We start from the raw sequence: 14905 nt of genomic DNA, 5'->3' as shown, positions 1-14905 counted from the left end.
GTACAAGTAACTCAAAATTTTACTTGAGTAAATGTACTAATTACATTCCACCACTGCACACAACACACAACCATGTTTCCAGTGCAGAATCTGGGGGCTTTTACATATCAAATTCATGTTATTCAGTCATGTGATCTCTTGTCATTGCTGATGATTAGCATTGATGACATGTCATGTAACGATGTGTAAGAGATAATGTACATAGAGTGTACACTATCATGAAATGATCTCTGCCATGGTGATGCTAGACCCAGAGGCAAAGAGCTTAATGTTGAATCAGCTTTTATTTTTTTGTCTTTTTTTATTTGCCACAGCTGCTGAGGATTTCTTTTTGCGTATTGATATGATTGGACATGATCCTACAGAGTCTATGATCAGAACTATATCCATAGCAAGTCTCTATATATAGCAACGTTCTGTTATACCTCGCAGCAGTCTGTTATTCAGAATTAACAGACCCTACAACGCCATGATCGACCAATTAGAATCAAGTTTTTCCAACCACATGTAATAAACTTTATTGCATATTGTATATTTTAATTAAATGGATGTTTTTTTAGGCTAAATGTGTTATTTGTCTCATATGTTGTTTGATAAGACCAGACCCAAACATGTAACATCTTTTAAACACATATTAAACATTTTTCACACACAAGGGGCTGGACAGTTTATTTTCCTGAGTTTATAATTTACTTTGAATTGTTTCTTTATTGTCATTTCACTGGTGATTTATACAAGCTGAATGTTCTCAGTTCTCAGACACTGATAGAAGACTTAATGTTGTAGAAAAGATTTCCAGTCTTAATTAACATTTTTCCCATTTGCTGAACTGGAGATTATCTTGAGGTGCTGCTACATTTTCTCCTTTTGACTGCATTTCAGTGTTGTTTCTTTGAGAGAAATGTTTTCTTTTATGTTGCAACTCAAATTCAAGTTCAACAAATTGAACTTGCAACACCTGCTCACAGTTATATTCAGTATTATTCTCATATTATTCCTTAATGGTGGCATAATGAAGACCCCAGCACTGACGCTTCATCATCAGTGAGTGTGTCTCTGTAGACAAAGTGACCAGGCAGCTTTACTGATATATTAACAGTGTTGCATTCTTGTGAATCTGTAGATGACACAAATAATCTGTGGAAACAGTAAAGCCAACAATGGCTACACCAGCCTTCCATATCATTAGGTACACTTGGGTATAATCTATTAGATTTTGCCTTTACAATAATAATTTTCCATTTTGAATGGCACTGTCACATAGTTATTAATATAACTATATTTTCATTATAGAGGTTGTAGTTTGCAGTGGTGTTGAATTGGACTGCATTATATTAAGAGATGTTTCTAATATTCTGGCACTCAAGTATTTATACTGGGTGGCCAAAATATTACAATCAATAATAATGCAGTCCAGTTCAACACGACTGCAAACTACAACCTCCATAATGAAAATATAGTTAGATTAATAACTCTGATGCTGTCAATCCAAACTGAACATTATTATTATTATTATTATTATTATTGTAAAGGAAGAATTTATGGATGGAGATGTTGCATTGGATCACATTAGATTATACAAGTGTTCCTATGTTATGGCCGGTCGTGTGTAGAATCTGAATCATGACTGAACAATGAAAACACTCTTTGCAGTTTTGTTATTATAATTTCCATCTCCTCATGAGGAAGGCTGTTCCTCCAGCATCGCGTCTCTTCCTCGAATCTCTCCTCACATCTCTGCTGAGAGGAACTTTATTTATAAAGTCTGTGAGAGGAAATAAAGGTGAGAGTGAGTTAGAGGAAGGGGAGGAGCCACCTTCGCCAAATAAAACAAACCCACAGTGTTGATAAGGCAGAAAATGAGGCTTATCACAACCAGATCACAACTCAGCTAAAAGCCACTTCTGATCACCTTGATGCTGGTGCCTGTATTCTGCCACATTGCATTTTCAGGTAAGATCGCGTTTTATATCTTAAACATTTATATATATGATGAAACGTTATTATACCTGAATCGTGTGTTAGACATCATATTCTGCGCTCACTTTTATTTCTCCCATTGGACCTGCAGCTCGTCTCCTAAAGGGGCGTGGCAGTAACTGAGCCACCTGACAGGTTCAGGGACTGAGAGGTCAGTGAGCCGTCTCTCTTGGTACCTGTCTCTGTTTACACTCCTTTATTGAGAAGATGAAGAAGTTCCTCTCGTTGCTTCTCCTCTGTCATGTGGCATCTCCAGGTACGATCACCTTTTAATCTCTGCTTCACTTTTCCAGTCAGCTCTGCATTTTTTCCTGCGCAGCTAAAACACGTCTTTATATTTATTTAGCCTACTTTCACTTCTACTTGGCCTTGTTATGACTATTTGTTTGTAACCGAATTACACTAAATGCATCATATTTACGATGTTTATACTGATTGTATAATCTTGTTTGTCCGACAGTTAAACACTCCTTGAAGTTTTTTGCAACTGGATCTTCTGGATCCCCAAAAGTCCCAGAGTTTGTGGGTTTTGCATTGGTTGATGAACTTCTGATCGGTTACTGTAACACAGATAAGAAGATTGCAGAACCAAAACAGGACTGGATGAGAAAATTATTAGAAAATGAACCTCAGCAGTGGGAGTGGTACACTCGAGAATGTACTGACAATGTGCCTTTCCTTTTCAAAGCCTCGATTGACCATTTGAAGCAGCGCTTCAACCAAAGTGAAGGTACAGTATGGAATGTCATATTATATCTTTTCATTTTTATTTTTTTTATTTTTGTCAGTTTAGCTGTTTTAAAGCAGTTTTTTTTTTGTTTATTTTGACAGGCCAACCTGTAGGCTTTGGTTTAGGTTTTCAACCTAGAGCCCTGGCTTCAAAACTGTAGATTTGACTATTTTCCATGAGATCAGGTCATTTCCTGTTAGCCCTGGTCTATTAAAATTATGTTCCCATAACACAAAACTGCATAATCAATTAGGTTTTAAGGGAAAATACTTTCTCCAGAATTATGTTTGTTTCTGTAAGATCACAAATACGTTTGTAACTCACTCATTTTAATTAAAAAAATGCACTGATTATTTGCTCTTGAATCATGAGCACACCACAAGAGATACTAACCTCATGACATGCACAACATGTTTAAGATCATCTTTTTTTAACCTGAGATATCATCTGTACATCATGTTTTACCCTCTGTTGCTCTGTCAGGTGTCCATATTTTCCAGAGGATGTATGGCTGTGAGTGGGATGATGAGACTGGAAATGTTCATGGCTATGATCAGTATGGTTATAACGGAGAAGACTTTATATCATTGGACCTGAAGACACTGACATGGATCGCTCCACAACCACAGGCTGTCATCACCAAACAGAGATGGGACGCTGAGGAAGTTAGATTGAAATTCAGCAAGTATTACCTCACTCAGATTCTCCCTCAATGGCTGAAGATGTATGTGGACTATGGCAAGAGCTCTCTGCTGAGAAAAGGTAATATCACATGACCTGATATCATTTCATGGACACAGTAATGTTTATACAGTCTGTTGAGACTAAATTGTCATTGTAATATCACTCTTTAGCAGTAAGATTTGATTTAACTAACGTCTTGTTGCTTCCATCTCCTCGTTTCTCTATTTCTTATCTTGATTTCTCCCTTTTTAATCTCTTATTTTTTCCCTTTCTCTGTCCTCTCTGCAGACCTTCCCTCAGTGTCTCTCCTCCAGAAGACTCCCTCCTCTCCAGTCAGCTGCCACGCTACAGGTTTCTACCCTGAGGCAGCCATGATGTTCTGGAGGAAAGATGGAGAGGAGCTTCATGAGGACGTGGAGCTCGGAGAGATCCTCCCCAACCACGATGGATCCTTCCAGATGAGTGTTGACCTGGACCTCTCATCAGTCAAACCTGAAGACTGGACCAGGTACGAGTGTGTGTTTCATCTCTCTGGTGTGAAGGACGACATCGTCACCAGACTGGACAAAGCAGTGATCAGGACCAACAGAGGTGAGGATGACATTTAATGGTGCTGAATGGGACTGTATGGATGTGTTTTAGTTGTTGAGCTACAATTTCCTGTAGCTAAAAGTCATCATCAAAAAGTTCAAAGCCTCAGTGTCACTGGTCAGATCATCTGAACTGAACGATATTAATGGATTTTCTAAGTCATAGAAGGTTTTGAAGCACTAATAGACAGAGATGTGGATTTGTGTCACTGTGACTTAGACTTGAGTCGACTCAAGTCACTGTTGTGACTTGGACTTTAAATATAAAATTTAAAAAAATATTCTATATTGTTAATGTTTACATTACAAGTGTCTGTGTAATTTAACGACTGAAATCACCAATCAACCCGATAGGTAAAATAAAACACTGGCATTGTAACAGTATGTTTCTACAAACTGTGGATACGTAGGAATCAAATTTAGTTTTAATTAATTTAATTAAAGTTAGGTTTAATTCGTTAAGTTATGTTTCGATGTTGATCACATTTTAAAATTGTTGAGTAATTTAATGCAGGTTCAAATGGCCGTTTTCTGTTAAATAATTGTGTTTCATGTTGTGACTTGATTTGTATAAACGAAGGACTCAACTTGACCGAACATAACCTGGATAACATGGACCACATGTCTGTTTTCAGACCATATCTATTTACTGCACAAGTGAGGGGTTTGTGCTGCATGTCCATGTTGGGGTAGGCATTTTTCTGGAAAAAGCAAATAAATAAATGCATAAAATCAAGCCAGAATAAAGAGAAAAAATACAGCCCTCCTCCTGCTGAATAGCAACTCTTTCTGCAGGGTTTCCCACCATTGAATCAGGCTTTCACCATCTGAAGGAATGTGCATGTGCACCTGCATTTGCAGCACAGCCGTTAGGAACGGCCTCTCTCTGAAATGACCTGAGGTCGGCCAAAGTCTGAAAGCAAAGCAGGACCTAACTTATTTATTTTTCCTTTAACAGTGAAGACCAGAGACCTGATCACGTCCATCACTGCTGCAGCTGTTGTTCTTGTTCTCTTCTTCATCACTGCCACTGGATTTATCATTTACAAAAGGAAGAAAGGTGAGAGAGATAAATGAAAAGGTCATCTCATTTTAAATTACTTTTTTTAATACTTGATTCTTAAATCCAAGTGAGAAAATTGAGACCAGCATCAGTTCCTTACCCCCAGAGAGCCTTACAGCGCTCTGTAAGTCCTGATAATATGACTACACCATGATTATGTTGGAGAGTGAAGAAATCAAGTGAGATCTACATATACTGGTGGGATTTCCAACTAAAACAATTTGTCTGTTTTGATTTCAGCCAAATGCCCTCCATCTGGTTAGTAAACCTTCCTTTTTTTTAAATCAGCACTTTTCCTGCATTTTCAGTTCCTCAAAGTTCAGAGCAGGATGATCAGACTTTACACAGTTTCACACTAACAGTTTGTTTCTGACCTCACAGCTCCTGACAGCAGCTCTGAACTCTCTGAGAAGTTGAATCCAAGTGTGTCTGACCAACTGGTGAAACAGTGAAACTTTGACACGTGTCACATTATATATCTTTACAGAAGCAAAAGAGACTGAAAAGTGGTTTCCTGCAACAATGAAGCAGCTATATTACTATACTTTAGTATCATAGGTATAATTTATGTGCTTGATATTTCAAAGTTGAATTGTTTTATTTCTCATCATAAATGTATAATTTACCATATAAATCTGATTTAGTTTGATTATTTTTTCTTATATTATATCTTTTCATTTATTTTACATTGATGCAAAAATGTGTTTCCTGCCCAAGCTTCTTGATTCATTTTCACTTTTTAATACTTTTTATAAATTCAAATGTGCATTGTATACTATTGATGAATAAAATTACAATGAAAAGAGACACAGGCATACCAAGTGTGTGGTGTTAAAGTTTCAGCTTTTCAGTGATGTATCCAGCTTCATGTCTTTATCCACATTTATATTTTGTTTAGGATCTGAAGAATTACTTTGCTGCATTTTCTTAGTTATTAAAGTGTAAAGATGAAAGAAAACAGCAAAACCTTCTTGAATCATTGAGTGCCCTTGAATCTTGAGGCTAGAGTGTGTTTCCTTATGTTACCACTAGAGAGCAACATAACTCTGAAATGAGTCAGCTGTGAGAGAAGTCACTGCAGTGAAACAAGCTGCCAGAGCAACATTCCTCAGTCTTTCCAGCTACAACTTCCTTTAGAGTCTTTAGAGTCAGACTCATCAATATCAGTTGATCTAAACTCTCTAACCTGCTTCTCCCTCCGTATCCCTCACTCCAAAATTAATCTTTAAATCATGCTTCACATCATAATCTGCGCCCAGTTTTATTTCTCCCATTGGACCTGCAGCTCGTCTCCTAAAGGGGCGTGGCAGTAACTGAATCACCTGACAGGTACAGGGACTGAGAGGTCAGTGAGCCGTCTCTCTTGGTACCTGTCTCTGTTTACACTCCTTTATTGAGAAAATGAAGAAGTTCCTCTCGTTGCTTCTCCTCTGTCATGTGGCATCTCCAGGTACCATCACCTTTTTAATCTCTGCTTCACTTTTCCAGTCAGCTCTGCATTTGTTCCTGCGCAGCTAAAACACGTCTTTATATTTATTTAGCCTACTTTCACTTCTACTTGGCCTTGTTATGACTATTTGTTTGTAACCGAATAACGTTGAATGCATCATATTTACAATGTTTGTACTGATTGTATAACCTTTTTTTCCCAACAGTTAAACATTCCTTGGAGATCTTTGTAACTGGATCTTCTGGTGATAAACTCAGGTATTGATCAGCAGAGAGCAGAAAGAGGTTTGGTCAACCAGAGATAAGGCCTCAAAGTAACAAATAATATAAACACTACAATGTCAGGATAAAAGATGTGACACAGATTGATTTGTTTGTGTAATAATCATGAATATTATTGTCTCAGTTGGAATAGTGAGAACAAAAGATCTAAGTTTCTTATTAAACCCAGTTCTATAACTTTTTATAAAGTGCTTCAACAGCAATAAGAGAAGTCAGAAACAGAGTAGCTATATGAAGTGCCAAAGCAAAATGAAAAGTAGGATCATGTTTTTAATCAACATCAACAGAGGTGTTCAATTTCTGTTGTTTGAGCAGTTTTCAGCGTCCACAGCTTCAAATCAGCTCAGCAGCATTTATTCTGTAGGACAGAGCTGACCTGATCTGATGCTTGTGTTTAAGAAGCTCTCTGACTCGCTTTCTGCTTCAGTTTTATTTATTTTAATTTCAAACTCCAACAATGAGGTGAAATATTGTTTCATGGAGACCATCTTGTGTTTTATTATGTTGTTTGTCCTGATAGTTGAGCTAATGTGTGCCAACAGCAGTGTGCAGGCCTGTAGTGGAGCTAAACTAAACACTTAAACATACTGATATATTTCATAGAGCAGCTCATTAGATAAGAACTTCAGAGGGGATTTAATATGTTCCCCTTCATCTCATTTAATCAGCAGATGGTTTGACTGCTCACATATCTGTTTAAAATAAGATAATGACAGTCTGTACTGCTGCACATCAACTGCAGCTTTGAACCACTGGGGGCAGCACCTCACCACATTTACTCACTATAACATCCATGAAACCAAACTTGGATTTGTTGTTTGTTGTGGATATTTTGATCAGGACTGTTTTAAATCCCAGGGCAGCCATACAGAACAAAAGAACAATAAGACACTACTGAATCCCCACAAACTGCAGAGTGTCTGATCTGTAGCTGACAGTGACCTCTGACCTGCCACAACATTTCTGCACATTTCATTAGTCTGCAAAACATTTTTACAAGATGTGAGCAGCAGAAAATATAAAACTCCTTTCATATGTGGACAAAGTTGAGAAATAAAAGCCAAGCCCCGCATGTCTCCCCTTCCTCTTACAGGCTGAAGTAACATCATTTACTTTCACTTTCAGTTCATAACCTGTCTCAGTCTGTTTTAGCGAGATACAAGTGACGTTTAATCCACATTTCAACCCTGATTCTCGAGGTTGAAGGACGATATCTGCTTCTCTCTTCAGACAAACACACAAAGCTTCACTCTGCTGAATCTTCAGACGGTCACAGTGAAGATGTTGGCTGCTCTGGTTGTCCTGGTAACAGCCCTGCATGGCGCTGCGGCAAGTGAGTCAACATTGTTTTGTTGCTTTATTGTAAAAGAAGAAAATCCTTAATGTCTTTCTAAACTGTATTTATGAGTTTCATCGTTGTACGATTGTTTTTGATGTTTATTTCCTGGACTTCCGTTTATATAATATAAATATTAATAAGTAACAAACCATCATGTTAAAGTTGATGTTAGTAAATCATGTCTGTTCACCTCATTGAATGATCCTATAAAAAAAAAGAAGACTTTTCGGTTCCCCCTGTTGAACTTTTAGAAACAGGGATAGTCAATACTGTAATCCTGAAAAGGCCAGAAGTGTGTAGAACATTTTGGTCATCATCTTGATGCTGGGAGTGAAACCTAAATATAATCCTTCAGTTTACATATATAAATAAATATAATAGTGAGAGGTGCGACAGGTCAGATATTTGATTTTTTGATGGTTTTATTTTAAAAAACAACTTTATAAAACATTGGAAAATCCACAAACCCTCTGACAACACCACAAACATGAAATCAGTTATTACTTGAATATAAAAATGGAAACAATTATAGAGAAGAGCAAAACTAAACTCTTGTAAACTGTATAAGGAGAAGTGTTGTGACTTTTTAGCTTCAGAGTTCAAATTAGTTTTTCAAAACCTCAGAAGAAGAAACATGAGTTGTAATTGGTATAATTTGTCAAATATAGAAAAAGAAATTGCAGATAGATGCATTCAGATAAATCCAATAATGACGAGCATAAACATCTAATGATGCATCCTGAAGAATAAATGATCCACTGACTGGAAACTAAACTGGGTTTTCCTTCAATGAATTAATACATTATCTTGTTTTTACAAATTGTTTTTCAGTCAATGAGAGTCAAGTCCACAACTGCATGACCTAAATATGTGACTCGTTTTAATATTTACTTCAGAATAATTAATCCAGTTTTCAAGATAAAATTTATCAGAAATATTAAAATATGTAAAATCTAAACTTTTTGTATTTATTAGAGTGTAAAACAGGTAATTAGGATATCTCAAATGTATTGTCATTCTTTTTGACTGTTTGTGCTGGAAAATAAGATCATTAAGTGATTTTTAAAACTGATATAACAACTGAAATGATGACAGACCGGGCTCAAGTCAGGACTCAGATGCAGAGCAGGTGAACTTAAAAGTTTCTTTATTCAAAGAATGCAGCAGGGTAAGTCCTCAGAGAGTGAAAGAAAAGGGCTATGAAACACCCAACTCTATTAAATAATAACACCTACAAACTAAAAGCACTCCAAAAGGGAAGAACAAAACCTGATAGGAAAAATAAAAGATTCTACTGAAACACTATGAAAAACTGAATCAGGACTAAAGGTGGAAAAATAATAAAGATCACAAAATCATTCCAAAAGGAGCAAAAACAAAAGGGCTGACTCAAAAAAACTATAAAACTAAGAACTGCGCTTAACTAATAAATTACAAAGAAAAATCACTCTTGCGAGGAATCCAAAAGGGCGAAAAACAAGACAAGCTGTGGCTGTGGCAAGAACGAGATAACTGGCTGGTATGGTGATGGGGTCAAACACACTGGCAGTTACTATTTCACAATAAAACAGGAGATAACAAGACCAGAATACAAAATAAAACACCACCTCACCGCAGCGTGACACTTCTTTTCTCTTCCAGTGACTCACTCTCTGCAGTATTTCTACACTGGATCCTCTTCAGTCCCAAACTTCCCAGAGTTTGTGGCTGTTGCTTTGGTTGATGAAGTTGAGATGGTTCACTATGACAGTAACAGCAGGAAAGCAGAACCCAAACAGGACTGGATGATCGAAGCCACAGAAGATGATCCTCAGTACTGGCAGGGGAACACTGAGGTCTTTATTAGTAACCAGCAGGTCTACAAAAACAACATTGAAGTTTTAAAGCAGCGCTTCAACCAAACTGGAGGTTTGTTTATGTTTCACTTTCTACTGAAAAAATGTTTATTGTGTTGTATATTTTATTTTTTTCATCCTGTACACACACACACAAACACACACACACACACACACACACACACACTGAATTATTGACTGATGGATGGACCAATCAGGACACACAGACCATCCCCCAGTCTCCATAATGGTCCTGATGGTGTTTGGCTCAGTCTGACCAGTTGTAGTAACACACTGCTGAACAGGACACACTGTCCTGGCTGAGCAGGTGGAGTCTAGTGACTAATCCTGCACTGAAACTCTCCTTCAGTGGAAGCTTCTAGAAGAGCAGCCTCAGGACGGTCTAGTGTGTAGTCTCTCTCAGGAAGAGGACTTTGTTGGACTGATCCACTGGCTGCAGGGTCTCAGTGGCTGTAACGTTCAGTCCAGGTTCAGGTTTAATCTGAGTCTGATAATCAGGACTCCACCTCAGTGTGTGTGTCTGTTCCTGCAGCTCACATGAAGCCACACCACCTTCAACAGTGGAGACAAACTGCTGGTCTCCGTGGAGACAGTGTGTCTCTGTGGTAAAGATGTGATATCAGCTGATATTAGATGACTGGGCTGTGATCTCACTCTGGTTTTCTGTCTCTCTGTCTCTCAGGTGTCCACATATTCCAGCAGATGTATGGCTGTGAATGGGATGATGAGACTGGTGAGGTCAAGGGTTTCCATCAGTATGCTTTTGATGGAGAAGACTTCTTATCATTGGACCTGGAGAGAGAGATATATGTCGCTCCAAAACAACAGGCTGTCATCAGCAAACATAAGTTTGACAATGACGCAGCTCTGATGGCACAGAGAAAGCACTACTACACCCAGATTTGTCCTGAGTGGCTGAAGAAGTACGTGAACTTCGGGAGGAGCTCTCTGCTGAGAAAAGGTAGAGTCACATGACCTGATGTAGTTTAATGAACACCACAATGTTAATATGCCTTCTGTTAGAAATAATCTGTTATTCTGTCTCTGTTGTCTGTCTCATGTGACAAACCTCACTATCTATGCATGCATAATTCACTATGTGTGTGTGTGTGTGTGTGTGTGTGTGTGTGTGTGTGTGTGTGTGTGTGTGTGTGTGTGCCCTCTCTTTGTGTGCAAGATGCTTTGATACAATTATCATGTGCTAATATTTTTTTAAATCTATGATTACTCTAGATACATCAAAACTAAATACATTTAGTCCATCTGCTCAAACTTAGTAAGATTCTATCATCACAAAAATATATATTTTATGCTTTATATTATATGGACATTGCAAAATCGGTGTCTCCAATAATATCTCTGCAAGTCACAACAAGGCAGGAGGTTGTATTGAATGTTTTGGTAACAGGTCAGGTCACGGACATGGTGTGCTGAGAAGAAAGATAACGGTCTTCTTTGCTTGGTGACATGACATGTCCAGATATTGATTAAAACTGACGAATCAACGGTTCAAGAGGGACGCACCTTTTGGAAGAGATCAACTTACATACATTCTTAGTAAAACCTCTTTTAAGATATAAAAAAGGGTTCAGAGAAAATAGACGGGGTCCAGACTTCATGAACTGAAGTACACTTTTTTGTGTAAATCAGGGAAGTGTAGTATGAACCCAGAGACTCTGTAACTGCACATTTCTTGACTTATTGTAATAAAATTATTATTAATCATCATTCCCCATCAAACGATCTGCGCAGAGAAATAGGTGAGAGGATTTACTGTTGGAGTCAGATAATTCAATTTCTCTCTGGTCTCTTTATTTCTCTGACTCATCACATTTATCCCCACTCGTCTTTCTCACACTCACTGTCCACTGCACTTTTTAATCTGTCTCACCTCTCTTCATCTGTCTTTTCCCTTCTGTCTCTCTTCTTTTATCAATTAATGAGATGTATTCACATTGTATAGATACTGTATATATAGTGTATTAAGGTAGTGATAGTAATAAAGAACCTATAAACTGTGTCTCTCTCCTCTCTGCAGACCTTCCCTCAGTGTCTCTCCTCCAGAAGACTCCCTCCTCTCCAGTCAGCTGCCACGCTACAGGTTTCTACCCTGACGGAGCCATGATGTTCTGGAGGAAAGATGGAGAGGAGCTTCATGAGGACGTGGAGCTCGGAGAGATCCTCCCCAACCACGATGGATCCTTCCAGATGAGTGTTGACCTGGACCTCTCACCAGTCAAACCTGAAGACTGGACCAGGTACGAGTGTGTGTTTCAGCTGGTTGGTGTGAAGGAGCACATCTTCACCAGACTGGAAGAAGTAAAGATCAGGACCAACAGAGGTGAGACTTCTATCTGTCTTTTAACTCGCTCCTCATATTGCTTTGTTTCCAGTTTCTTGAATCTTAAGTCTTGGATCAGAAATGGTTCTGCTGTTCACTTGTCCTGTGAATAATATGAACGACAGTAAAGTTAATCTTGAATCTCTTTACTACTTTAAGTATTAAACCAACACATCTACCCACTTCTGGAATTATTACCACAGTTTGTTTTGTGTTGCCCGTCCAATGTTCTGGTTGATATAAAATACTACAAACAAAAAACAATTATATTGTTTTTTTAATTTAATTTTAGATTTCCAATATCTTTATCACCTTTTTTAAAGTTATTTTTTGTTTTTAAATCATAATTTAAAAAAATAGTTCTACCAATTTGTGTAACCGTTTTGATTTTTAATCTCAGTTCAGAGAGAATAATATATAATAATCACTGTGTTGACTGAACTACTGGCCAGTTTTAGAGGCTGAATAATGGAATAATTTAATAAATTGATGGAAGAACGTATTTATCAGTAAATTAGTCAGAATCAAGTTCATTGGCTGAGGATGTTAACATTTAAAACAGAGTTTGTGTCAAAAACCCAAATATGGGACAGAAACCAACACAGACATGCAGCTAAACAAAGACAACAAAGCTATAGACAAGAATAAACAAACAACACATAGAAACAGTAATTATGTTCAGATAAGAAGGGATAAAAACAACAACAGCAGAACAAACAATGTCTACAGGATTGTGTTCTGGTGGACAAACTGACGTTCTTCTCTTCTGACCTGCTTCATCTGTTCACGTTGTGACTATTTCTTGTTGTTTTCTGCTCCACAGAGAAGCCCACTGACATGACCGCCATCATCATCGCTGCAGTCGTTGCTCTTGCTCTCATCCTCATCGCTGTGATTGCAGTAAAATTAAGATCAAGATTAAGATTCTGTTATTAGTCCCACAATGGGGAAATTCACCCTCTGCAATTATGTCTTGACTTACAGAAAGAAAAAAAGTAAGAGACCCAAACAGAGAGATTTTCTCTCTTTTTTTTAAATTATTTCAGACTTTGAGTTGAAGTTTTTATTCAGATTGTGAAAGAGAAACAATCTTCAACAGTAAGTGGTGAACGGCTCAGAGCAGAGTCATGGTGATCGGACCAGAAGAGCAAAATAATAATCTAGTTACACATGATTTTAGTTTAAACTTTAATATATCTATTTCCTTGGATGGGGGCCAAATACACTTCCATCATTTTATGTAAAATGTCTGATTCCCTGATGAGATTTATAAAACATTTTGATTTGACCTCTGCAGAATTTCTCACACATGAGAACCATGAACGACTTTGTATTTCACTCTGAAGTGAACAATCATTTAATTCGCTTTGAATTCTCAGGAAATCCTCTTTTTGCAATTGAAAATATATTGCAAAGAACCTTTTTTTTAAATGAGCTAACAAATTCATCAGATATGGTTTAACACAAACTGGTGGTGAGTATAAATATTAGACACAAGCCTGAAGTGGAAGGTGAGCTTCTCAAAGGTTTTAATATTTATAATGTTCCACTTAAACATCTTAAATCCAGAAACCCTGTGACACAACACTGGACAACATGTGTTGTTGTTGTGTGATGCTGGTGTCTCTCTGAGTCCTGTCATGTCCCGTACAACACTTCTAAACTCTGTCATGTTGTGGAGATGATCTCTGATCTGGTTTACCAGGTTTTATGGAGAAGAAGCTCTTTTTATTCATTTTTCATTTGGTGAACTGGATTCTGTTCTTCACTTAAAAAGTACCCCAGTGTGTAAATAATCATGTAAAGATATGGTGTGTGTAAAATATAAAGCTGTAAAATAAATGTTTCATCTGGTTTTCTAGAATGTTTTGTTTCATTTCTATCAAAAATCATCTTCTTTCATTGCTCTCAAAACTTCTTTTTATGGTGGTTCCTTTTTAATTGACAACTTTTATTATGTGTCAATATAATATGAAGATGAAATTAAGTGTGTAATCTGGATTTGTAAACATTTTTAATTTTTTTCAGATAACATCTTTCTTAAATTTAAGCTTCTTTTTATTGCACACAGTTTTTATAACTTGTCAGTAAAATAGAACGCTGAAAATTGTGAAATCTAAAGTGGGAAACTGTTCTTTCTTTCAAAGCTTCTATTTATGACTCCTATTTATTTATGTCTTCCACTATCAAATACAGATGAAAAATGCCCCACAAATAGTGTTTGTGTTCTTGAGAACATTACTGTTTAGAGTGTAACAGTCTCCATTTAACTACAACTTGTAATTCAGTTCAAAGGCAGACATTATTCGTCCACAGGGGGGCGCTGTCACACTGCTGACTTCTCTGTGAGTTTAAATAAGTGATAAACTCAATCATTGATCAGCAGAGAGCAGAAAGAGGTTTGGTCAACCAGAGCTATAATAATAATAATAATAATAATAATAATAATATATATACTAAAATGCCTGGATAAAAGATGTGACACAGAATGATTTGTTTGTGTAATAACCATGAATTTTATTAACACATTTTTTATTGAGTTTCCCTTGATTGCATAATAGAAATATATGATGTAAACATCTCTTTTAGCC

General features: G+C 37.1%; 3 protein-coding genes across 3 annotated transcripts in view; all 3 read left to right on the top strand.

The window, feature by feature from the left end:
• LOC131984562 (BOLA class I histocompatibility antigen, alpha chain BL3-7-like) overlaps positions 1-14905 on the top strand; it is a 43369-nt gene that overhangs the window by 22783 nt on the left and 5681 nt on the right. The gene's annotated exons all lie outside the window — the stretch shown is intronic.
• LOC131984564 (major histocompatibility complex class I-related gene protein-like) lies at positions 2147-5629 on the top strand. Its single transcript, XM_059349415.1, has 7 exons — positions 2147-2236; positions 2441-2710; positions 3194-3472; positions 3683-3985; positions 4943-5044; positions 5288-5305; positions 5429-5629. Exons 1-7 carry the CDS (start codon positions 2188-2190, stop codon positions 5497-5499), a joined length of 1092 nt encoding a protein of 363 aa, XP_059205398.1. The 5' UTR covers positions 2147-2187; the 3' UTR covers positions 5500-5629.
• LOC131984560 (class I histocompatibility antigen, F10 alpha chain-like) lies at positions 7980-14168 on the top strand. Its single transcript, XM_059349410.1, has 5 exons — positions 7980-8111; positions 9759-10025; positions 10656-10934; positions 12012-12314; positions 13138-14168. Exons 1-5 carry the CDS (start codon positions 8060-8062, stop codon positions 13248-13250), a joined length of 1014 nt encoding a protein of 337 aa, XP_059205393.1. The 5' UTR covers positions 7980-8059; the 3' UTR covers positions 13251-14168.

Source organism: Centropristis striata, chromosome 14 (assembly GCF_030273125.1).
Source record: "Centropristis striata isolate RG_2023a ecotype Rhode Island chromosome 14, C.striata_1.0, whole genome shotgun sequence".
In the NCBI taxonomy this organism is placed as follows: Eukaryota; Metazoa; Chordata; class Actinopteri; order Perciformes; family Serranidae; genus Centropristis; species Centropristis striata.
The sequence above is the reverse complement of the archived record's forward strand: the minus strand, read 5'-3'. Positions and strand labels throughout refer to the sequence as shown.